This window comes from Pongo abelii, chromosome 9, assembly GCF_028885655.2.
Source record: "Pongo abelii isolate AG06213 chromosome 9, NHGRI_mPonAbe1-v2.0_pri, whole genome shotgun sequence".
NCBI classification, from domain to species: domain Eukaryota; kingdom Metazoa; phylum Chordata; class Mammalia; order Primates; family Hominidae; genus Pongo; species Pongo abelii.
In genome coordinates this window covers 121,833,932-121,859,386 of record NC_071994.2, presented here as the reverse complement: position 1 = coordinate 121,859,386, position 25,455 = coordinate 121,833,932, and the positions used below count along the sequence as shown (strand labels likewise).

Below are 25,455 nucleotides of genomic sequence, written 5' to 3'. Positions count from 1 at the left end.
TACTGTCAGATCCAGAAATAGATGACCCCTCTCCACTTCAGGGCTTTTGGCACGGTGTTGGGCATCTGGGAGTGGCCCCTGCAGGCTGGCACGAAATCTGAAAGGGGCAGGGGCAGGAGCTAGGATCACCTGGGATGGGAGGCTGCAGATCCTGAAGGCTCAAGGGAAGCAGAGGCCCGAGGGCCATCTCCCAAAGATCACAACGTACGCACTTGTGGCATGCTTGGAGGGAGATGTTCTCCAGATGGTGGGACCCGAACTTGAATCACTCCCCAATGTCAGTCCCTTGGGCTGTGCTCACTGCCCAAGAAGGGGCTTTGACACTTCCTAGAAGGGCCATAAAGGGCCTAGGATGGCAGGCACCCAGAGGTAGCACACAGACCCAGACAGAGGAGACCCCAGACACCAGCCCAGCCCCTGGCAGTGCCCTCCAAGCTGGTTCCTTCCACAGAGGAGGACAAGTCACCCTGTCTCTGGAAAGCCACAGAGACCACTTGTACTGCAGAATGGATGATGAGGTGAAGGGTACAGGGCCCCAGAGAAGACATTTCTCCTTCTCTCCCAGGCCACTGGTACCCAGCACTAAGCTGGGCCAGGTGTGGGTTACCTTGTCCCTCTCCTTCTGGATGCCTGTCTCCAAGGCCACCAGCTTCTCCTGCAGTTGATCCACTGCCTTCTGCTCCTTCTGCAGCAGTGCCCGCTCTGCCTCCCTCTCTCCCTGCAGCAGTGCCCGCTCCATTTCGGCCTGGGGGCAGACACCAGGGTCCCCATCAAAGCAGCTGACTGTGGCCCCTTCTCTGGGGCCCTCAGTTGGCCTAGGGAAGAGTCCAGCTAGGGACTTCACGGCTCACCTCTCGGGCTGACTCCTGCAGCTGCTGCTCTAGCTCCTTCACACGGACCTTGAGCTGCTCCATGCGCCCCAGCACCTGAGCCCGCTCCTCTTCCAGGGCTAGCACCTCTCCCTGGAGCTTGGTGCTAGGTGCATCTTCATGCTGGAGGGGAGGGAAGCTATCAACTGAGGAAGCCTAGAGCCTTTTGGAATCAGACTAAGAAAATGGATCACCTGTTCCTCCAGGCACTTGCTGAGGAATAGCTGGACTGAGACAGGGGGCTAATTCCCTGTCCCCCACCCAACCCCCACCTTTGAGGGGAGCAATAAGGGCTCTGCGGAAGAGAATATTTACCACTGAGTGCCAGGCCTGGGTGGGGCCCCATGGAAAGGCAGGTCATAAAGCATATTTATAGCTTGGGAAGCTCATCAACACCTCCCTTCTCTTCCTTGTCTCATTTCTGCACCTCTGCTCTCTAATCTCTTCCCAAACTTGATCCTTCCCCTCACTGGACCTTGGCATTCGATACACCAGCCTCCTCGCCCCCAGCAGGTCCAACTTCAGCCTCTTTGTCTTGCCTTCCCCTCCATCTCACCTCCTGCTGGGTGCTCTCAGTGCTGCTGCACTCCTCCTTGAGATTTTCCTCATCTGAGCGCTCCATACTCTCCCATAGGCGTTGGGTGGCAACTCCAGGCTCCTCACTGCTCCGCCCAGAGGCCCCTGCAAGGCCTCGTGAGGGCCTCCGGCCTGCCAGTGCCAATGCTGCGGTGGCCTCCCCAATGCTGGGAAGCTCCCCAGCCTCAGGTCCCCCATCAGCCCGGCTGTATTCGGCACACAGGTTCAGGATGGTCTCCAGGCGCTGGCGTTCCTGGGGAGGATGGACAGAGCAGGACATGAAGGGGAGGAAGCTGAGCCCTGGTGGGGATAGAGCCAGGTTCAGTATCCTGTCAGGAGGGAGAGCAGGGTTACAGGGGGCTAGGACATCAGTGTCAAGTCAGGAGAGGCCTGACCCCAAGACCTAGGGGAGGCAGAGGGAAACAGGGTGCCCCAGAAGTGGGCAGGAAGAACCAGGCTGTTGTGCCACCTGCCCACATGGCATAACAGCCTGGTTCTTCCTGCCCACTTCTGGGACAGCCCCTTCCGTCTTCCTGTTCCTTTCTTTTTTCAGTCTACCCCAGGACACACAAGAACACACCAAATGGACACACAGGAACACACCAAACACATATGGAAACACACTGTTAAGCAGACTACAGACCACAATGAGACACAGATAAACTCAGGTGCTCGTCCTGATGCAGGTACACACAGATCTACAGACACAAGGACACACGCTGACACACCAGCACTGATGCACAGGCACACAAGGATACAACATGTGCCCTGGCCCTGCGTTAATAGGCAGGTACAAAGACACCAGCCCTGACATGCACAAATGCACACTGATGCACACTCACAGATAAACACAGTCTAGCATACAGACAGGTGGGCACGTGTGCAGACAGACAGGGCTGGAAAACAGACCCACGAGCCCACAGGGACCAGACACCCAGCCACAGACATACGTGGAGAAGAGGTAGACCAAGGACACGGCCCTCTTTGTCCCCACCTCAGCTCCAAGTTACACCTCAGCCCTTGGCTGTTTATCAGCAGGATGGGCTGCTGCCAGTCCTTGAATGCCCAGGCCCATGAGTGAGTACTCCCATGGCCCTACCACTTCATCACCCCTCTCCACATGCACACCCACCCAGATACAGTCACCTCTCAGGGGCCTAGGAGGTAAAGGAGGGATGATACACTCACATTCCTGGTCTTTGTCGCCTTCTCCTGCAGGCCTACCTATAGGCCTGAAGCCTGGCTTGTGAGGCTCCCATGGCTCTCTAGGGTCCCTAGACCTCCTCAAGTGTCTCTTACCACTTACAGTTTGGCCATGAACCCAAACCGCAGGAAGTGGAGAGAAGGCTGGAGAGGTGTTCTCATACACTTACCCAGCTTCCCTCCTGTTGCTTGCCCAGTTCCATAGCAAAAAAAAAAAAAAAAAAAAACCGGAACAGAGCCTTGGCACCTGGGAGGCTGGGCCAGTGCCTCCGCCCCTGCCCCAGGACCCAGATAAGCAGCCTGGTTGAGGTGGGAGGGGCAGGGCGGGCAGCCTCCAAGACTTAAAGTGGCAGGTGAGGCAGGTCAGGACTAGTGGTAAGATGTGTGCTTATGTGTGGGAATGGGAGTGGGAAAACTGATGGAGGAGTTGGGGGAGGCTGTGCCTGCCACTCTGCCTGTGCCAGGCTCACTGCCCCCTCTCCAGGATGAGACCCCAGCTTAGAATGGCCATGCATTCCCATCTAGACCAATGCAAAAACAGTGAAGAGAAGATGCAGCAAAGGAAAAGAAGGGATCCGCCTCATCTCACCCCCATCTAACACAAACGCACAATCCTATACCCTCATCCAAAACTGTCCCAACTTCTTCCAAAAGTATCTCCAGATGCTTCAGTTCTGGTTCTCTTCCTCAAACCAATCCCAGGGTTCATGCCCACCTTCCAAAGAACCCTGTTATGCTTGTAAGGGACAGAGGGCAGAATCCATTCTTCTGTACATGGGCTCGACTGTGTACACACCAGCCAGAGCTCCTTAAGCTCCCTCAGCTATCTGGGGAATCCTGGCCCCCACCCAGCTCAGAGGCCATCTCCAGGACAGCTGCCTAGAGCCACACCCAGCCCCTGCACGCACCCACACGCATGCACATGGACACACACAGTCACAACTACACAGGCTGGCTAACGGTCAGGCCAGGGTTGCCTATCCTGCTCTGTCCCTCTACCCTGCCACCCACACTCCTAGATGATACTGCCTGGGCCAGGATGAGCAGCTCCCACCCACTTGTAGAGGCCAAAGACAAGCAAAAAAGAAGGACAAGGTACTTCTCTAAAGAACAAGTCTCAGAAAGAGTCACATAGACAGGGGACCTGGGTTCCAATTCCAGCTCTGCCAGAACTTGCTGTGTGACCTTGGACAAAGCCATTCCCCTCTCTGAGCTTCAGCCTACTCATCATCACCAACTGCTTCTCAAACTGGGAGGTTCGAGGTCTTACCATACCTGTGGTATGTTTTCCTAGGGCTTCACTGTGCTCGGGTAAACAATGTGAAATTTAATTTATACATTAAAACAAATGCTATGTTGAATAAATGCAAAATTAGCAAGAATTTAAAATAAAGCCTTAGAGATTTCAAAGGAATTTCTTCTTCATGGCACCAGAACCATAAGATATTGATCACTAAAGTGTATCCTGGAGGTGGGGAACCTTGAGAAGCCCAAGCCCTGTTTGAGGGCCTCTCCTGCTCTGCCAGCTGGCCTGCTCGAGCCCTGGCAGAGACTCTGCCATGGACAGTGGCAAGCCTCCCTGGCACCCGCTCACCAGCCTCTCCATCTCCTGCTCCCGGAGCCGCTCTTGGCGCTGTCGCCGGTGGTACTCCAGGAGGTCGTCCTCATTGTCACTGATCTCTGTGATGCTATTTTTCCGCTCCCTTGTGACAGGCACCCGCAAGTCCCCGCTGGAGAGCTTCCTCTGGACACAGGGACTCTGGCAGGGTGAAGCCCCAGTAAGAGAGCCCAGACTGTAGGCTGGGCTCAGCCTGCCACTGAAGCTGCCCTTGCGGGGTGCCAGAGACTCACCCAGTGTGGGTGAGGGGCTCCGTGTCCTACGGCCCCGTGCCCCCAGCGTCAGGGAGAAGTCCTCTGGTGAAGCCCCATGGGCTGCCCAGCGCCGGGGCCGAGGACTCTCTGCCACTTCCCTGCTTAGCTTGGGATCTGGGGTGGTCCGGGTGGGCAGCGGGGAGAGAGCTCGCCGGGACAGAGACGGACTTAAGGGGGGTAGTTCTCGCATACTGTCCAGGCCCCGCCGGCCCAGGCGGGGACTCTCAGGAGGCTGCAGGGTACGGGTGGCTAACCCATCTGAAAATGTTCGGCCCACCAGCTGGCGTGAGGGGCTGGTTGTTAGGACCCGCTCACTGCCTGGAGGCTCACGGAAAGGGCTGGGAGGGCGGTCCTGGAGTGTGCCAATCTTGTTTCGGGGAGCAGGGACTGGAGGCTGAAACTTGGGGCTGCCAGGAATGCTGGTGGGTTGACTGAGAGCACCAGAAGCTGGGTATTCACTCAGGCTGATGGCCACCACAGGCAGCTGCCCACCCAGCCGGGGGCTCTCAGTGGCTCTCCGGGCCTCCGCCAAGACAGTAGCTGCAGGGCTGTCTGTCAGCAGACCCCGGAGGCCAGGGCTGGGAGGCCTCTCATGGCTCCCTTTCCTGCTCAGCCGAGGACTCTCGGAGCGAGCACCACTTGGTCGGGACTGTGGGGGCTGCAGGGCCAGATGGTAGCTGGAGGAACGGGCAGGTACCAGCGGGGGCACAGAAGGTCCTGGCTCTTGCCCACTGGGTGAGTGACTGGCACAGCTTCCACTGCTGGCTGGTGAAGAGAGTGGAGAGAAGGCTGGAGAGGTGTTCTCATAGCTGGAGCCCACAGACATGGCACCGGGGCTGGTTGGGGGAGACAGCAGGTAGCGCCCACCATTAGCCATCGGCGACAGTGGAGAGGTTGCGGCAGGCTTCTTGCCAGCAGCTCCAGGCTCCTCTAGCACCAGTGAGTCCATGATCTCTTGCAGGTCCTTCTCAATAGAGCTCACCAGGGAACTGTGGCTGGCACAGGCGGAGGGTCCCCGTGTTGCAGTCTGTGGGGTGTGGTTCCCATTTACCAGACTTTCTGATTCTGCTGGAGGGAAATGCAAAGGTCTTTGACTTTAGGGAGCTGCATATGCATAAGAGCCAGAGCACTAGCCCACCTCCTCCTAGCACAGTGAGGCTAACAAGGCTCTGGAGAAGAAGCCAGGAGATCTGGTTCTGGTACCAGCCAGCTCTGCCACTGACCTGCTATGCAACCTTAGCCAAGTCACTTGTCCTCAGTTTCTCCTTCTGTAAAGGAAGGGAATCGGCAGGGCCTTCCTGCCTGTGACTTAAAACAGTTAACAATGGTAGGCACTTCTAAGCCTATTGTTGTCAATTCACCCCAAGACTAGACTCCTCCAATCTATATCCTATATCCCTCCTCAAGAAGGGCAGGTAGGCCAGGCGCGGTGGCTCACGCCCGTAATCCCAACACTTGGGGAGGCCGAGGCGGGCAGATCACTTGAGGACAGGAGTTCAAGACCAGCCTGGCCAATATGGTGAAACCCCACCTCTAATAAAAATACAAAAAATTAGCTGGGTATGTTGGCACATGTCTGTAATCCCAACTACTCAGGAGGCTGAGGTACGAGAATCGCTTGAACCCAGGAGGTTGCAGTGAGCTGAGAACTACCTGGGTGACACAGCAAGACTGTCTCAAAAAAAAAAAAGAGGCCAGGTGTGGTGGCTCACGCCTGTAATCCCAGCACTTTGTGAAGCTGAAGTGGACGTATCACCTGAGGTCAGGAGTTCAAGACCAGCCTGGCCAACATGGTGAAACCCCATCTCTACTAAAAATAAAAAATTAGCAGGGTGTGGTGGCACGCACCTGTAGTCCCAGCTACTCGGGAGGATGAGGCAGGAGAATCACTTGAATCCAGGAGGCAGAGGTTGCAGTGAGCCGAGATCGCGCCACTGCACTGCAGCCTGGGCAACAGAGTGAGACTCCATCTCAAAACAAAAAAAAAAGAAAAAAGAAAACAGAAGGGCATTATACAAAGAAGATGGGTGCCTGCTGCAGAGCTGGCCAGAAGTTCCAGGGGCTCCTAGTCTAATAGGATGTCAGGGCCTCCCAACGTAGGAACCAGAGGCCCAGGGGTAAAAAACAAAAGAAAAAGAAAAAAGCCTGCAGGGCTGGGTGAGGGGTGTGTGCTGCACCACTTTGTCCAATCAGAGGTAGGGGAGGGAGCTAGTGCTAATGGCTGGTTCCTGGAAGCCAGGCTGCCAGCAAGGAGGTGAAGCTCAGTGCCTCCAATTATCCCATTAAGCCACGCCAGCAAGAGCCTGCTTTGCCATGCCCCAGCCCTAGTCAACCATACAGGAGTCCCTAGAACCACTGCCCAAACAGCTAAGGGAGTGACATGACAAGGCTGGGGTGGGGGCAGGGTAAAATTAACTAGGGAGTAGACTGGGAACCCAGGTTTCTGAGCCCACAGAGGACTGGAAAAGATCGAGGGTGGGGAAAAGAGAAGGGAAATCCTTTGCAAGACTGAGTTTGGGTCCAAAATTATGGGGACTGTGTGGGATATAGTCAGAGGGGTTGCCATGGATACTGGTAATCCCAGTGACCACTCACCTTTCTTCAGGTCCCCAGGCTATCCACTTAGGCTGCTGATACCACCCCACTAGGTGTACCTCACATCCATGTCCATCTGTCCCAGCACCTGTCACCCCATAGCCATCTAAATGCCAGTGCAAAGTCTGAGATGGTAGACCCAATAATAGCCTCCTGGTCTGCACACCCCCCCACCGTGCAGCTGGGCTAAGGGGGCTGTGTTGGTTCCCCAGAACAATCACCAACTCTCTTCTAGGGATCAATAATTCACACACAAAATACAGCTGCTCCACTGAGTCATCAGCGGGCAGGGCATGGAGTGAGGGTTGGCGAGGCCCAAGGACATGATCCCCACCACAGCTTACAGGGAATTCAACCTAATGCTTCCTTCTGCCCCTCAGGGTACCCTAGAGGGTGAAGCTCCCTGTGGTGATACAAGTGGGCCAGAGTTCCAGACACTGAGTGGCATCCTCCAGGGCAGTGGGGTACAAGCTGGCAGAGCCCGCCATCCCTCGAGGCACATAATTTCCCAATTTTAGCTAAGCAGCACTGCCTTGGTTAGCTCTCAGTGGCCCCACTGCCTGGCATTGTCCACCAGCCCATGGCAGGTGGCAGTGAGCCCAGACCTTAGGTATTGTCTTGCCCTAACACTCCAAGTGTGGCTGAAGTGAGCAAGGAGGAGGACTGCTGAAGGAACACCACCAATCCAGCACCCTGCCCCTCCGGGTACCTACCAGGAACAGGGCTGTAGGGGGGCCCAGGGGCTCGGCCCCCTGCTGGAATCATGCTTTTCATCCACTTGGCTTCAGCCGGGTGGTTAAAGCGAAGGAAGGTGGACTGACCCAGGCACAACATGCAGCCTGCAGAGAAAGCAAACACTTGAAGACCGGGTGTGGTGGCTCACACCTGTAATCCCAACACTTTCAGAGGCAGAGGCGGGTGGATCACCTGAGGTCGGGAGTTTGAGACCAGCCTGGCCAACGTGGTGAAATCTCGTCTCTACTAAAAATACAAAAATTAGCCGGGCGTGGTGGTGGGCGCCTGTAATCCCATAATCCCAGCTACTCAGGAGACTGAGGTCAGAGAATATTGAACCCGGGAGGCGGAGGTTGCAGTGAACTGAGATCACGCCACTGCACTCCAGCCTGCATGACAAGAGCTAAACTCTGTCTCAAAAAAAAAAAAAAAAAAAAGAAAGGAAGAAAGAAAGAAAACACTTGGAAGGGCAGGCAGGGCTGAAGTTACCCCACCTCACAGCACTAGCAGGCTCACCTCGGCTCTAAAGACCCATCCCCACCTGCTCTCAGAGTCCACACAGTCCACACCCGACCTTGCCTGTGCTTGAGATGGGCACCTCCAGGGCTCCGCAGCACAAGACAGAGTAGAAAAAGCACTGGTGAGTGAGTCCCAAGATCTGAGTCCTCGTCCTAATTCCTCTTCTTACTAGCTGTGAGATCTCTGGGTGAAGTAACTTCACCTCTGAATCTAGTTCTCTTAATCAGAAAAATGGGGACAATACCACTGATCTTGTAGGGTTAATAAGACAGTGTATGTGAAAGTACTCTGTAAAAATATATTCAGAGAGGCCAGGCGTGGTGGCTTACACCTGTAATCCCAGCATTTTGGGAGGCTGAGGCAGGCGGATCACCTGAGGTCAGCAGTTCGAGACCAGCCTGGCCAACATGGTGAAACTCTGTCTCTACTCAAAATACAAAACTTAGCTGGGGGTGGTGGTGTGCGCCTGTAGTCCTAGCTACTTGGGAGGCTGAGGCAAGAGAATTGCTTGAACCCAGGAGGCAGAGGCTGCAGTGAGCCGAGATCACGCCACTGCACTCCAGCCTGGGCAACAGAGCGAAACTCCATCACACACACACACACACACACACACACACACACACACATGTTCAGAGAACACAGACACCCCTGTCCCCCAACCCCAACCTGTATCCATGATCCATCTATCTGCCCCTTGGGTAGAAGGGTAGAAGAGTCAGTCTGAGAGGCAGCAACTTCCAGGGTCACAAAAAAAAGCTCTGAGATAGGGAACAAGGGGAAAAACCATGGATCAGTCAGATGACCTGGGGGGGTCCTGAATTTGCTCCCACTCTTTATTGTTTTGTGACCTTAGGAGAGCTCTGTGCTGCAAGTCTAGGAAGCGACCACCACCTTTCTTTCTGACTAAGCACCCTCTGCATGCTCCCTGGTCTCCCCTGGCATCAGGCCAAGACTAGGCCACCGGGCCCGGCCTCAGCCAAACACATTCCCAGGCAGTAGACACAAGCCCAGTCCTGCCCGGGAAGTGTGAGTACCTGGAGAGGGAGGGCATGTGGGAGCTGGAAAATGTAGCCAGGGGCACCCGGAGTGTGCACAGTGGCAGGTGTGCCCACAGGCGCCTAAGTGTAGCTAGCAGAACTCCACCTCCCAGTCACACCAGGTGCTGGAGGGCTCCTGCAGAAGATACTATGTTGGGAGAAGCCAGAGCCCTGTTGCTCTCTACCACCAATCCTTCCAATTTGTCCACACCCCTGGCCCCCGGCCTCAGCCTCCTGTCTACCCAATCTGGTGCCACTTGGCACCCCAACCTTCACGCCAGTCTGAGCTAAGACTGGCAGAGAAGTCTACATTCCTGGACACTGAGACAGTTCAGCTCAGGCAGGCCGCAAGGGCAAGGGGCATCCCAGGCCACGTGGGTACCTTGGCAGGTCCCTTACTGAGAAGCTCAGGAGCCTGTTCCTGGGATCCTGGGCATTGCTTGGGTTGGGGGTTTAGTAGGCTGAGAAGCCCATGGCAGATAACCATAGTGGATAAAGCCACTCACTATCCTGGCATACACAAAGGCCCTCCCAGGCAGCCAGACACCAACAATTCTAAAGGAGAGAGAGGGAGCCTTCCCTGCCAAGTCACCAATCAGAGAAGAGGATCCCAGAGTATTCAAAACTGGAATAAATAATAGCCAACCACACTGTCCACCTAATTACAACCACAGCTGTTTCAGAAAGAGCACTGTCAAGCCCCTCCCCCTCCTTTTAGCCATTTAACAAGCTTACTGGTGATGAGTTCACAGGGTCTAGACAGACCCACTCAACCCAGGGTCGTGGGTGGTGGGGATCAGGAGCCTGACCACACAGTACAGGCTGGGAAGGAGGCAGGGAGTCTGAGTGGATTCCAGCCCAGCAGTGCCAGGCCCACCCAAGTAGGATGTAGGCATCTAGGGATCCTCTGCTTGGGCCCCTATAGCTGTGTGTTTTCTGCCCCTTCCTCAGCCCTTCACCCTCCCCCACGTAAGGGGGTGTGGCCGTGCTGCCTCTGGGCTATAAATAGTGATGCCAGGCAGCAGAGCTGGATCCGTATTAATAGAGCGGGCAGGAGGGCAGCAGGACTGAGGGCAGCCCAGCTCCTGCCCAAATTAACTTTCTATTTGCATGCAGAAGCTTCAGGCATTGCCCCAATGCTGGCCCCTACAGCCCCCAGGGGTCTGGCCAGCCTGTTTCTGGGAAGAAGCCTCCTCTCTGCCCATCCCACCCCAATCCGCAAAGGCCAGCCCTTTCAGGGAGCCCAGGAATCCCTGCCCATCCTGCCAAAGTCATGGTCAGTGTCCCCCATGCCCAGAGGGGATCAGGGTCCAGCTGTGTGCAGGTGGGTGGAGGAGCTGCACATCTGGAGGGGAAAAACTAGGCGAAGGAGAGGATGAATCCTATCTGTGAGAGATGCAGAGGAGAAACACCAACACAGACTCACACTCATACACACTCATAGTAACACAACAGACTTCTGGGCGTACATGCTCACACACTCTCAGAGCTACTGTCACTGCCCTCCTGGTCACACAAATAGAATGGATTGGCCAAAGGGAGACCGAGTGAAGGGAATATGGGAGGAAGGGCCTTGGTCCTTCCTATCAGAGACCCTCCTTGGCCATAAGGTAGACTCCCCTCATTCTAACCAGGACTCTTTAACCCCATCTGAGGGAGGTGGGTCCTAAGGAGGGGACTGCCGGAGCGCTGGAGAAGATAAGGTCTACCGGCTGAGAAGCGCCCCCAAGCCTAGAATCCCCATTTAGAAATGTTCAGGGAACACACACAATCGAGTCTCTCCGCCTCAAGCTCCCAAAGAAGGTCAGAGGACCCCATGCCCCTCCTCCCGCCCACCCTCCTCAAGACGCCCCTCCCAGCCTGAGCTTCTCCAGGCTTGGCTGCTTGGGGGCTGTAGCTGGCCCGGGGCTGAGGACTCACCGCCGAAACCGGACCTCCGGACCGCTCGCCCCCGCTAGCTCGGGCCCTCCAGGTCCCGGGCCCGCCCGGGGCCTTTGAGGGGGCGGGCCGACCTCCCGAGCTGCCGGCTCTAGGCTCGGAGCTAGCAGCGAGGCAGCGAGCAGCCGCCAATGCCCGGGGAGGGGCGGGCCGGCCACCAGCGGCGGGGGAAGGGAGCCAGGGAGGGAGGGACAAAGGAGAGGAGGAGGGGAAGAGGAAGTGATGGAGGAGACGAGTGGAGAGCTGGATGGAGAGGGCGGGGCGGGAGGATGCAGAAAGGGAGCCGGCTTGGGATCCTGCACCGGGGGCAGGAAGAAAAGTGGGCGGGAAGGAAAGGTTCAAGGGAGGTGACTGAGTGAAGGAAAGGTGAGAGGTGAGTACTGAGGCCAGAGAGTGAAGAGCCAGGAGGCAGGAGTGAGGCCAAGCAAAGGACAGGGTCTCATTCCCAGCCCCCTGTGGTAAGAGGTCAGTGGCAGCCGGGCTGGCCGGCCCTGACTGGCTGTAGTACCTTGAGCCAGTCACACCCTCTGGCCTCGGCTTCCTTATCTACAGAAAGTCAGCTCTGACATTCCATGGGTCCATATCTGAGAGAGAGAGGGAGAGGAAAAGAGCAGGGGCTCTGCAGGATCCAGCTAGGTCATTAGGTCCTGCTCTGGCCCTCAGGCTGCCACCGTAACAAGGTCACCCTGGGCTGGGAGTTCAGGCCAAAGCAGTGCTCTGTACAATGCAAGCACTCAGCCCACCTCCTGTCTCCACCCTAAACACCTCCTCTTCCGGTCCCACTCCCCATAGCTCAACTCATGACCCAGAGTGGACCAAGGCACTGCCCTTTCCAGCCAGCCCACTTCCTGGGCCCCTGGAAGCCAGCCCGCACCCCCGCCACAACCTCCAGTTGTGCTAGACCCAGCAAAGAGCCCTCCGACCCCAATAAGGTACCCATACTACTTGGGAAACAGATATCTGGAGCCCCCAAAGTCAGGCTGAGATTCTGAGTCAGGCAGGTGTTTTGTTTTGTTTTGTTCTGTTTTTTTTGAGATGGAGTTTCATTCTTGTTGCCCAGGCTGGAGTGCAATGGTGCGATCTCGGCTCACTGCAACCTCCGCCTCCGGGGTTCAAGCGATTCTCCTGCCTCAGCCTCCCATAGCTGGGACTACAGGCATGCGCCGCCACACACCCAGCAAATTTTCTATTTTTAGTAGAGATGGGGTTTCTCCATGTTGGTCAGGCTGGTCTCCAACTCCCGACCTCAGGTGATCTGCCCGCCTCAGCCTCCCAAAGTGTTGGGATTACAGGCGTGAGCCACTGCACCCAGCCCAGGCAGGTATTAATACCTACCATCCAGCCAGGTCCCCCAGAGAGTTCCTCTTGTTCCAGGGACCTGGCCCCTGCACACCAGAGCCTTACGGGACACAATGTTGTATGCTCTCAGCAGCTCACACAGCCTGACACAGTGTCTCTCAGATACACACCAACACTTGCTCAGTCACACTGACACTACTTCATCTCTGCATGCTCTGAGTCACATAGACACCCTCATTAAACACACTGTCTGTCTCTCACACACCTTTATTCTCATGTACACATCCCCCAGACAACTCCTTTTAGTTACACACTCACCCAGGCATAGCTTTCCTTTCACTCAGTCCCTGGAGAAGCTCTGAAATAAAATCAGCCTCTTAGATGAATAATCAGGCAAGTTTTCCATTCTTGCTAAACAGCCCACTAGCCCACTCGCCCATGCTGCCAACTCTATGCATACACATGCACGCACTCACATGTGCACACGTATCTTATTCCCTTCTGAGGAAAAAGGAAGAACCATATAGGGTCAAATGCAAAATGAAGGGAGGCTTTAAAAAAACATCTCCTCAGGAAGAGTGATTCATCGGTCTGGAAACTGTGAGGGCCAGCTGGATAGACCTAGGCAGACACAGAGGATGCCCGCCAATGAGAAATAGGGCAGGAGGCAGACACAAAGAAGTGGGAAGCTGGGAGCCTTGCTCTGCCCTCCTTCTTTTGAGCTTTATTAGTCAAGATCGTTATCAGTCTCATAACAGAAAAAGGTTGAAGGCTTCACTCCCAATTTACAGATGGAGTAACTGGGTGGGAAAAAAAGAGGCTCAATGTCCTGGATCCCAGAGAGAGGCAACTGGATAACCCAGAGATCCGGCTCCCCAGTCACACTCCTCTGCTGGCCCTCACACAAGCCCCTACCCACCAGTGAGAGGCTTAGGGAATGAAGGAGACTGGAGACCAGGGCTCGGAGGAAATGCTAGGAGTGGATGGGGACCTACTGTCTAGACAGCCTGGGCCCTGAGCTGGTGGCTTTCTGGGTCCTCCCCTGCTTGGTTCCCTCCCAGATCTTTCATGTGGTCTGGCGCTGTGGTCCCAGGGTGGGGCAGCCTAGACCCAGATTGAGATTCCTCCTCATTCCCTTGGTCCTATTCCCAGCTCCACCCCTTGCTCTGCAGAGAAGAGGGCAATGTGGGATGTGCCAAGATGCCTGGGTACAGGGGATGGAATCAGGACCTTCCTGGCTCCCTCACTTCATGCTCCTATGTTCATAGCTCTGTGCTAAAGGTTGGCATCTGTTTTCTGCCTGCCTCCCCCTTCCCCTGGCCCAGGCATATTCCTGCTGGAAGAGCCTGTCACTGCCATCTCTGCTTGTCATGAAGTGTGTCTTTCCAAGTTGCCTATGGCTGGGCACAGTGCCCAGAATGATGCATCTAAGGCCAAAGCACGCTCCTTGTTATTCCCAGGGTAGCCCTTGTTTTTCAAAGAGGAGGGTCCCGTCTACAAGGCCAGATTAGGGGAACAAGGCAGGGAAAATGATCCTCTTGTATATATGTCCACAGATAGGCATATGACTAGTGAGGTCTCATATACACATAGGAGTACACAGACATTTTGGTACCATCAGTCCTGAGTTCACCCCTGCCGCCCACTTGAACACACTGATCCATAAACACAAGGAAAGATACAAACACAGAGATTCGTAAGCCCAGAGTCACAAACACATCCGGAGCTACATAAACACACTCCAGTTACACAGACACACAGAGATAGCACATGCACCCCCGAGCCACCCAGTTTCCAGGGAAACACACTCCCAAGAATGTCCGGAGTGGGGCCAGGCAGGGCTGGGCTTGGTGCCTTGCTCCAGAGATGAGACAAGGAAACCCTCAGCTCCTGGAGCCCAGGGGAGGGGGAGGACTGGGGAGAAGAACACCCATTCCTTTGTGCCTCTGCCTACCCCTCCACAGGCTGCCAAGCTTCTGAGACAGGCGAGCCCAGACAAGAAGGCTATGGGGGTTGGGGAGGGAAAATGGGAAGGGGTTTAGGGTCAGAAGAGAGTGGGAGGGCACATACTTGGCTGGGTAGGCCTCTGGCTGGAGAAGAGTCGGGAGGGGTCACTGGGGCCAAAGGAAATGCTTCAGAATTCCATCTTAGCCCCAGGCTCTCCCCTTCTCAGGGAGCTAAATGATGCACTGGAAAGACTGGACAAAGAAGCATACCCTGCTCACAACAGGCAGGGGAACAACGTTCTTACCGATGAATGTGATGGGTTTGGGGCGGGGGTGGTAAGTGCTGGGCCTTCTTTGAACTTTGCCCTGCCTCTCCTTGCTGCTCTATTGTCTCATCTCCATGCTCCCAAATCTTAGAGAAGATGCTGTCTCTGAGACTGAACAGGACTGTTAGGAACCCACTGCCATCATAGCCAAGCCCCAATTTTTGGGGGTTCCTCCTCTCATCCAAAGTCAGAGACCTTGAATCCCTGGAGAAGGCAAGGGCCTGTGTACTGCTGCTGGTGGACCTGCCTCCCTGAAGTCAATTGTCCATGCCCTGCCCCCTACCCGAGGGCAGGAAGAAAAGACTGGAAGACTGGGGTCAAAAAAAAAAAATTAGCCGGGTGGTGGCAGGTGCCTGTAATCCCAGCTACTTAGGAGGCTGAGGCAGGAGAATCGCTTGAGCCTAGGAGGTTGTAGTGAGCCGAGATCATGCCACTGCACTCCAGCCTGGGCAACACCGCGAGACTCTGTATCAAAAAAAAAAAAAAAAAAGACGGGGGAAATGTCAGGTCTCCTGGATCAGCTGTGAACGAAGTGACATTGAAAGGCCTTAAGGAGGATGAAGAGGAGAGACAGAGACAGTGGAGTGAGTAGGATGGCCACTTCCAAGGGGCTTCTAGGCAGTAAGAGCCCCCAGAAAACAATGCCAGACCATCAGAGCCTGCTCAGAGCCAGGCTTAGCCTAAAGTTCCTGTCCTCCTGTTAGCTTTTAACCTCACCTCTAACCTCCACCCAAATCTGTTTTTCTAATTCTCCTAATCTGACAACTCACTGTATGAACTGATGCCCAGAACCCTGTTTCCAGGGTGAGCACACCTGGTCTGTCAAAGTGCCACCTGGGCCAACCGCTTACCTGCCTGCTAACCATAGTAATTATGGGCCTAGTTTTTTATTTATTTATTTTTTGAGATGGAGTCTTGCTCTGTTGCCCAGGCTGGAGTGCAATGGCGCCATCTCAGCTCATTACAACTTCTGCCTCCCAGGTTCAAGCGATTCTCTTATCTCAGCTTCTCGAGCAGCTAGGACTACAGGCGTGTGCCACCACATGTGGCTAATTTTTGTATTTTGGGTAAAGACAGGGTTTCACCATGTTGGCCAGGTTGATCTTGAACTCCTGTCCTCAAGTCATCCACCCACCTCGGCCTCCCAAAGTGCTGGGATTACAGGTGTGAGCCACCATGCCCAGCTGGGGGCCTAGTTTTTAGAGCTACCTTACACAACAGAATGGCCTATTGCTTTGGGTTATATTCGTGACCCAAAAGCTACTGTCAGCAGTCTTGTAACAGGAGCAGGCATGTCCTCAGATTTTACCCTTGCCCCATCCCCATCAGGAGGTATTGTCCTCCTCTCCAGCTTCTCAAAACAACTTCCTCTTGGCATCATGGAACAATGCCATTGATACCCTCTCACTGCTGCTCCAACTGCTCTTCCCCAACAACCACTAACAACCCCATCATGCCCCAGGCCCTCTGATGACAGGAATCAGAACCTCTTCTCTCCCCATAGTATGTGGAGACAGGTTGGGGGTGACCAGAGAAGAAAAGCAGGTTGAAAACATGTCTGGATGCTGAAAGGGTTTGGGATGTTGTTTAGGCACATCCAGATGCACCTGAGTACTCCATTCCCAGTATGGTCACTCAGGCAGTTACCATGGCAACCATGACAGCCAGCCTCCCCTGTGCCTAACACACACAAGCCTTTAAACAGAGGCCCCCTCCATCTGGAGGTGTCCAGCCTTACCCTGAGTGAGCCGGGTAGGCTGCCGGACAGGGAGCCCATCAATAGTGCAGGCATTGCCACAGGGGTAGAGGGTGAGGGTGCCCCGCAGGTTCTCGATGTAGCAGTGCTCTGGAGCCAGGCCTGGGCCCTGTAGTGAGATGTCTCTGGCTGCAGAGCCAATCACCGTCCTCCCTGGAGACAAGAGGCAAACTGAATCAGAGGGGTTGTCCAGGCTGAGGAGGCAGTGACAGGGCAAGGAGGGCTACAGTGGAAACATATTTCCACCTCCTACTCCAGGGAGAATCTCTGCCCACCACTGGCCACCCCTACTAGGCCCCTGAGCCTGGTCTATACAGTAAGTGATAGAAGCTGTTCTCAAACAGAGAAAACTCTGCCTGAGAATGGGAGGCCCAGAGATGGGAAGACCCAGACAGCACACAGTAGGACCCAGACTCCACAGATGGAGAAGGAAGACCGCTTTTCTGCAGATCTTCCCTTATCCCCCCAACTGCCTCTCCCTATTGTCCTTTATCCTTTTTCCCCTTCATCCTACTCCTCCTTTCTTCTAAATCTCCCTTTCTCTCCTTCTCTCCCCTGCTTCTGCTACCTGCAACACTTGGTCTCCCTCGCTAACCTCTCTCTTCAGTGCAACGTCTCTCTTCAGTGCAGGCTCTCCCCTAACTGCAGCAAGAACAGCCCCTCCCACTGAAAGAGCCCCTGGGACTGGTATTTGGAGAATGTGGAGAATGTAGTATCACCCAGGCAACAAGTGCAGCCAGGAGAGGAGAGAGGGCGGGCAGAAGCTGAAAGGTGAAGGGGGCTGTGCCAGGGCCTTATCTTGGGAGATCTAGCCCTGACTCCCATCTCTCCATTCTCCGTCTATGGTATGCCCCCCATGCAAGACAACGCCCTGGAGCGGGGCCTTTTTTCTTCTTGGCCACATTGGTTGCTAAGAGCAATGTGTTCTCCTGTTTCTCTCAGTGCTTTCTTCATGGTTTCTTTTCTTCTTTTTTTTTTTTTTTTGAGATAGAGTCTCACTCTGTTGCCCAGGCTGGAGTGCAGTGGCATGATCTCGGCTCACTGCAACCTCCGTCTCCCGGGTTCAAGCGATTCTTCTGCCTCAGCCTCCTGAGTAGCTGGGACTACAGGCCCATGCCACCACGCCCGGCTAATTTTTGTATTTTTAGTGGAGATGGGCTTTCACCATATTGGCCAGGCTGTTCTAGAACTCCTGACCTGGTGATCTGCCCGCCTCAGCCTCCCAAAGTGCTGGGATAACAGGCGTGAGCCACCACACCTGGCCTCTCCTCCTTGTTTCTAAGCTGATCTTTAAGCCCAGTCGTGGAACCAGATTATCTACCAAGGAAGGCAGGCAGTCTGGGGAGGCAGAGACAAGGGAAGGAAGCTGGTGGGGTGGGGAGGCAAGCACTGCCAGCAGACAGTAGAAGGGCCCCAACACATGCAGGAGCTGGGCCTCCAGGGCAGGAATGCCTATAAGGATAGAGGGGTGGTGAGTGAGATGCCCTGTTCACACTTACCTTCCTCCAGCGGCAGGAGGGTGATGGCTGTGCTGAGTCGCCCACTGCCCAGGCTCACCAGGTGGGGTTTTTCCGTTTGCACTTTCAGCCCTTTGCCTGTCTCGATCAGGTCCAAGGGTCCTTTCTGTAGGTAGTAGGGGTGGAGGACAAGCATCATTAGATTCAGCACCTTACCACCCTAAACCAGTCACACCAGCACTCTCTCCAGCCCTTGCCCCTCTCCAAAGGGCTCTGAGGGTGCTGAAAGGCTTAGCACAAAATCTTACACAGAGCATGATTCCACTAAATTGTAATTAGATCGGAATCTAGGCCACTAACTCGTCCCACTGGATTTATCTCAAGTCTTGGCTTAACTGTCCCTTTTGTCTATTAAAACAGAAGCAAGGAGAAAGGGGTGGGGGGTGGGGGTGGCATTGGATAAGCAGCAGGGGTACTGTAGAGGAAGGCCAATCAAGCTCCCTGCAGACTTGTCCATGGCTATCCACGTGGCCATTGCTTGCCCCTGCTAAGCTCAAGTACAGGGAAGATAGAGGCATGGATCAAGGAGAGTGATACAGCCCGGGGTCAATCTGTAAACTGCTTTCTGACTTTCGATGGGTAGTTTCTGGGTGAACCAATTAACCTGATTCAGATAAAGACTGAGCTGTTAATAGGCTTGGGACCTGGGGAAGGGCAGAGAGGAACAGAATTGCTCCTTTCATCCTTGGGCTGGGACCACAAGGGGGTAGAAGAGCTGATCCCATCCCTATTATATCTCTGTTGCCTCACAGCCCTGATCCCACTCACCTGCACCATGGTCTGGGTCTTGCATCCAGGGCCTATTTGGTTTCTATTGAGAGCGTCCATGGTCCTAAGGCTCCAGAGCTCCTAGGGACACAGCAGAAAGGTGGTGAGTGGGGAGGCCAGGGCAGGAGAGGGAAAGAAGGGAAAGAAGTAGGGTTCTCATTGCAGAGGTAGCACCAGTCACCATCAGTCCCCAAATGCTCATGCTGAAGGGAAGTAGAGGCAGCTAAAGAGCTTGGGTGGGAGTTGTCTGGGAGCAGTGCCAAGTCTCCAGCCAGCCACAGCATGGATACCAGTCCTGCCCCTTGCCACTGTAAGCACAAACAGTCCTATAGGGCCCAATCTATACTTCTATGCTTTCTTGCCCTATGCTACTCAGAACCCGGGTTTTGACAGCTGAAGACCCTTGGCCCTGTGGAGCCTTAAGCAGGGTGGGGAAAATCTAACTTAGTAGGAGAAGCAGCAAGGAAGCCCCTCCAAGGACACTGGTAGCCGGAGGGCCCCCAGGTAGGTGGCAGGGCTAAAACAGGAGCTCCCTCCTGCAACCTTTCATTCTCCTCTCACCATTTGTCTCTTTTCCCAGGGCTTTAGTAGGATGTTTTCTTAAAGGAGACACAAAAGAAAAACAGCCATTCCTGCTATCTCCAGATGTCTCAACTCCTACACCTTTTCTTCCCCAGAAAGCAACCTCAACCCAACACAATCAGCTAAAAAAATTTTTTTTAATTAAAAACAAAAAACTTTAGTGATAACTAATACTGGGAATATTGGGCTCAACTCTTGGGTTCTTAATTGGCTAGGTACTATAGGAAGCTTAGACCATTAGAACCAGGAGTAAGACAGATTCCAGAGCCAGAACTTGAATCCTCCCCACCACCACCCCACTGCCCCTCACCCACCATGCATCCCTCTCTCCCTGGCTCATGTTTTTGGTATCTGAGATGTGAGGACCTTTGTGTACTAATGTATGCCCCCATGCCCATCCCTTGGCCAACTAGCTAAGCTGAGAAACTTCCCACTTGCTGCTGAAATGTTACTGGGGAAAGCAAAGAGTGTGGCTGAGGGGTAAGGAGGCAGACCCAGGGAAACAGGGTTTCCCTCCACTCTCTCTTCAAGCCATCTACCAGGGGACTTGGAAAGGAAGTAGGGGCAGCAGCCAGCATTCCAAGGAGGGTCTGACCCTGGCAGTGGGTCCCGAGGACCTTAGCTATGGTGTTACTAAATTTACCCTCCCAGCTTCCACCCTTCCGGACCTGGACTGCATCATCTCCGTCACCATTTCCACCCAAGCTGGTGGAAGAGAGGCCGGAACCCAGGCTGGGGCCCACCCCAAGACTGCCAGGGAAGAGGGGAGGAAAACGCCATTAACCTATGCAAAGCCCCAAGCTGGCCTGGCACCTCCCCAGAATTCCTGGCCATGGAGAAGAATTTCCAAGGACAAAGATTGCTGTACTGCTTCCTTAGACTCAGGGAAATCCCTCAGCATTTTCTGAGGGAGGAGGGGCAAGAGAGTGGGTTAGGAATGGGGAGTTTATGTAAAAGAGGGGTTAAGAAAAACAAAATAATAAATAATGGTGAAGGAGAAACATCATCCTTTGGTAGAAAGAACTTTAGACTGGGATATATAAAGCCTTAAATTCTACCCTGACTTTATTTATTTATTAGCTATAAGATCCTAGACAAGTTATTTAACTTCTGATTATCAAATCATTCTTCTATAAAACTAGAGTGATGGAAAAAAATAAAAAAGACTGTCTGGATCAGTGCTTGCCTGGGGCTAGGGGTGGAATGAGGAGTGACTGTAAAAGGGCACAAGTTTGGTGGGGGTGGGGTGGGGGGAATGTTTTCAAATTAAATTGTGATGATGATTGCATGGCTCTGTAAATATACTAAAAATCTTTTAATTGCATACTTAAATTGGGTGGATGTTATAGTATATAAATTATACCTCAATAAAGCTGTCAGTTTTTTAAAAAGGACTGTCTGAAATTCAGGTATTATATTAAATGGCATTCTGTGAAAGCAAAGCACTTAATGCCGTTTATTATTATTATTATTATTTATTTTTTTTTTTTTTTTGAGACAGAGTTTCACTCTTGTTGCCCAGGCTGGAGTGCAGTGGTGCTATCTCGGCTTACCACAACCTCCACCTCCCGGGTTCAAGCGATTCTCCTGCCACCACGCCCAGCTACTTTTGTATTTTTAGTAGAGACGGGGTTTATCCATGTTGGTCAGGCTGGTCTCGAACTCCCGACCTCAGGTGATCCGCCCGCCTCGGCCTCCCCAAGTGCTGGGATGACAGGCGTGAGCCACCGTGCCTGACCCCGTTTATTATTATGAGCTGTGTGACCTGGAGCAAGGCAGTTCACCTGTCTGGGCCTTAGTTTATTCATCTGTCATATTGGAGTATTTGTCACTATCGCCGTGTGGGGCAGCTGTGGTGTGCTCATTTATTTACACCCAAGAACTTCAAGTGGAGATAAAGATTGTAAAGGAGTAAGGCCGATGGAGAACAAGAGTGATTAGAGGAGAGAAGAGAAGAGAATAAGGAGGCGAAAGTAGAGGGAGAGATAAGGAGAGAGGTGTAGGGAGAAGATAAGAAAAGATGGAGAGATTGGGAGGTGCGAGGCTGTGGCCCCAGCGCAGTAACCTGATCCAAGAGAAGTGGAAAGAGCCACCAGGCCAACCTGCCCTGCACTCAGGTGGTGCTTTCCCAAAGGGCGATCGCCGCGGCCGAGAGCGGCCACCTGGGGGCGCCCTCACCTTGACTCCCGCCCTGGCCGGGGCTGCGGAGTGACGCTGAGCGAGGGACGCCCCTCACCTGCGGCCCCGCTTCCGTCCGGCCCGCGGCTCCCCAGCACCCCGGCTGTCATTACCCGCCCGCCCGGCCCCGCGGCCAAAAAAAGGCCCCTGCGGTGCGCGTCCGGCCCTGGGTGCCCTCCCGCACGCTGGGTACAGACGCCCCAGTGCCGCCCCGGCAGCCGAGTGGCGGAGGCCGGGGTGTCTGGATTTGAAGAGTGACAGGCAAGGCCCCCTGTGCGCAAGGCCGGGGCGCCGGCATGTGACCCCGGCCCGGGCCCTCGGCCTCCTCCCCCGCGGGAATGCGCCGACACCCCATCCACGCGGGACACCAATCTGAAGCCCTCTCCGCCGAGTGGAGCACCCAGAGTGAACTCTCGGGGGTCTCGGCCCCGGCCTGAAGGAGGCCAGGGAAGGGCCGACTGGCTCCGGCACCAACGGGCACTGACACAGCTCCCGGGCTCCCGGGGGTCCCAGGACGAGAGGTCCAAAGCCAGCCCCAGAGCACCAGACCCGTCCCTTCGCGGGGCCACTGCTCAGGCGCTCCCCGGAGCCCCGCGGGTCGCCCGGCCTCACCTGTGTCCCTGGGGGTCGGCCTCGGCCTCGGCCCAAGCGGTGCATGGCTGTGGCCAGAGGCCCGCCGGGCCGAGCTGGGGTCCTCTCGGCCGCCGCCTTCGCCCTCCAGGCGCACATCCGCCCTCGAGAAAGGGCCGCCGGCAGAGGAAGGAGCCAGGAAGGGAAGGAAACTGAGGCGGGGAGCCCAGCGGGGGACGCCCGAGTGGGGAGGGGGACGAGAGAACTTAAGGATGAGAAAAACCTGACAGAGATGAATGGGGGTGCGCAGAGGGACTGGGCGGGGAAGGGGAGCCACCCAGATGTGGAGGGGAAAATGAAAGGCAGACTAAGGGATGGGAAGAAATGCAAGTTGGGGAGGTGAAGACCGAGGGCAGAGGATGCGGGGAGACTGAAGAACACAGAGGTGGAGGGGTCGGGGGAGAAAGGACAGGCGGGTCCTCAAGTGGAGGAGACGACAGACGGGAAGACTGGGGATGCGCGAGGGCAGCGGAGGGGAGGCTGACGGGCGGGGAGATGGGGCGAAGGAGAGGGAGGCTGGGGCCGACCGGGACCCCAAAGGCGGAAGAGAGGAGAGATGGGCGGCCCGAGGAGAGGGGGAGCCGGGAGAGTGCGGATGGAGCCGGGGCTGTCGCTTGGGTGTCCAGTGGTGGAAAGGTGCCTCTCCGCGGTCCGCAGGGCAGAGGGAGGGAGGTTTCCGCAAGGTAGCGGCCCCTTGCACCCCTCGGCCTGCTCCTGCCCAGGCCGCCCGCGTGGGACAAGGCCGCAGTGTTGGGCGCCTGCCGCTGCCGCCCGCCCGCCCCTGACAAGCGGCCTTTCTTTGGCGGGGCAGAGAGAAGGAGCCGCTTGTTTGCGCGGCCGGGAAACGGGGCGGCCCCACAGACACCGCCCGTTCCCAGCCTGGCAGCTGCGGGAAGGGCGGCTGAATGTGTGTGAGGGGCCGCGTGTGTGAGCTGGGGCTGCGGTGTGAGCTGGGCTGTGTGTGTGACTGGGGCTGTGTGAGCTGGACTGTGTGTGACGGGCTGAGTGTGTGAGCTGGAGTGTATGTGAGAGCTGGGCTGCATGTGTGAGCTGGGCTGTGTATTGAGCTGAGCTGTGTGTGTGACGGGCTGTGTGTGTGATGGGCTGTGTGTGTGAGCTGAGCTGTGTGTGTAAGCTGGGCTGTGTGTGTAACGGGCTGTGTGTGTGAGCTGGGCTGTGTATTGAGCTGAGCTGTGTGTGTGACGGGCTGCGTGTGTGAGCTGGGCTGTGTGTATATAACGGGCTGTGTGTGTGAGCTGGGCTGTGTGTGTGACAGGCTGCTTGTGTGAGCTGGGCTGTGTGTGTCTGACGGGCTGCCTGTGTGAGCTGGGCTGTGTGTGACCGGCTGCTTGTATGAACTGAGCTGTGTGACTGGGGCTGTGTGTGTGAGCTGGGCTGTGTGTGTAACTGGGGCTGTATGTGTGAGCTGGGCTTCGTGTATGAGTTGGGCCCTCGTGTGTGACTGGGGTGTGTGTGTGAGAGCTGGGGCTGCGTGTGTGAACTGGGTTCGTGTGTGAGCTGGGGCCTCATGTGTGACTGGGGTACGTGTGTGAGCTGGGTTGTGTGTGTGACTGGGGTGCGTGTGTGAGCTGGGCTGTGTGACTGGGGTGCATGTGTGAGCTGGGGCGCGTGTAAGCGGGGCTGCGGGTGTGAGGAGCTGTGTGAGCGCGGGGCGGTTTCCTGTGAGGCGCAAGGCATGGAGTGCGTGGGAAGGCCTCGGCGTGTGGGCGGGTCCGGGTGTGTCTGGGTGGCGTGACGCAGGGACGTAGGTGTGCGAAGTGTCGCGGAGGCGTGCGTGTGTGCCGCGTGGGAGCCCGGCGTGGTGGGGCGCCTGCGTTTGCGTTTGACTGCCGGAGGGTGAGCCCGCCGTCCGATGAGTCAGCCTCGGGAGGCCCCAGGACCGCTGAGCTAACGGCCCAGAATGCAGTCCCGCCCCAGAGCCGTGGGTCCCCGGCAGGGCTGTGCGGTCGCCGAGCCAAGTCCCCACTCGAGCCCGCCTCGGCGGAAGCGCTCGCGGGCGACTCGGCCACCCTGCGCCGGCGCCCCTACCCAGCCGCCCGCCCGCACTTCCCTATCCCGGGGGAGCCCGGATGACTTGGGTCAGCCTCCGCTCGGGGAACTCCGCTAGGGATTCCAAAAGGGACCGCGCGGGCGTGGCAAGGCGCCCCAGGCGGCCTCCCCGGCCCCCGAGGACGTGAGGCCTTGGGGAGTGCCTGGGAGGCCCCAGGCGGGCTTCCCATCTCCTGGACACACCCAGGCATCCCTCCTAGAGTCTAGCTCAAGACTCTGAGCCGGACTCCGAATCCCTTCCTGGTCCATCAAGGCGGCCGGCCTGGGGACAGGGGGTGAGACGTCACAGGAGATACCCCCGCCCCAAGGTCCTGCTGTGGGCGGAGAGGGGGAGGTGTGGGGCGCTGGAGGACGAAAACCCGCGCGCGCGCTCGCCACCCGATACCCCGCGAGTGTCCGCCCGGCCGCCTGGGTGCCCGCGGGAGAGTCTGGATGGGGCCAGGATCAGCGTTTCTCCAAGGAGGGGGAGAGCGTCACGGCCCCCTCTGGCGGTGGCGTTGGCAGCGGCCGAGGAAGGCAAAAGCAAGCGGCTCACAGGAAAACTCCCCACAACGCTCCTTTCGCCTCCACACACTCACCTGGGGTGCCTTCTCTCCCCGACGGGTTTCTGCCGAGCTCCCTAGCCTAGAACTGATCTCAGGGCTCTCGCCAGGCCCCGGGGACTTCCCCTTATCCAGTCCTAGCACCGCAGCTAATGGGATCCGCAAGTGTAGTGGGAGGGGGCGCTCTTACCTAGAGATGGTGGGGGGGGGGGGGGCCAGGGAGACACTGGTCCCTTAGCCTGGCTCGGCTTGGTCGCGGTGGCCTCAGGCTTAGGAGGACACTGTTGCTTTTCCCCGGGAGCCCGCTAAGTAGGAGGAGAGCGAGCCTGTCCCGCCCCCCTCCCGCCAGTCCCCGCCCCCGTCCCCCGTCCCGTCCGCCTGGCCAGCCAAAGAAGACGCCCTTGTGGGGCTGGAGCCCAAGGTCCCCCCACCCACCCTTTCCCACAGCAGCACCTCCCCCAGCCTGCACAGCGCCCGCTTTGTTCATCTTTGCAGCT

At 56.1% G+C, this 25,455-nt stretch overlaps 1 protein-coding gene across 27 annotated transcripts in view; it reads right to left on the bottom strand.

Moving 5' to 3' along the window:
• PHLDB1 (pleckstrin homology like domain family B member 1) overlaps positions 1–25,228 on the bottom strand; it is a 50,393-nt gene extending 25,165 nt beyond the window's left edge. For 14 of the 27 annotated variants that reach the window (XM_063711431.1, XM_063711433.1, XM_054525210.2 and 11 more), the window contains exons 1-9: positions 22,329–24,025; positions 18,957–19,037; positions 18,171–18,294; positions 16,654–16,824; positions 7,829–7,954; positions 4,243–5,588; positions 1,426–1,698; positions 852–992; positions 608–745 (exon numbers count right to left, since the gene is read on the bottom strand). In XM_063711431.1, the coding sequence (XP_063567501.1) occupies positions 608–745; positions 852–992; positions 1,426–1,698; positions 4,243–5,588; positions 7,829–7,954; positions 16,654–16,824; positions 18,171–18,294; positions 18,957–19,037; positions 22,329–22,445 (2,517 nt within the window). In that variant the 5' untranslated portion in view covers positions 22,446–24,025. Of the gene's footprint in view, positions 1–607; positions 746–851; positions 993–1,425; positions 1,699–4,242; positions 5,589–6,368; positions 6,486–7,828; positions 7,955–11,326; positions 11,493–12,679; positions 12,739–16,653; positions 16,825–18,170; positions 18,295–18,956; positions 19,038–22,328; positions 24,026–24,994; positions 25,128–25,148 lie in introns of those variants that run through there. The other 13 variants (XM_063711432.1, XM_063711441.1, XM_063711435.1 and 10 more) reach the window with 9 other exon arrangements.
• Between the last annotated feature and the right edge of the window lie 227 nt (positions 25,229–25,455).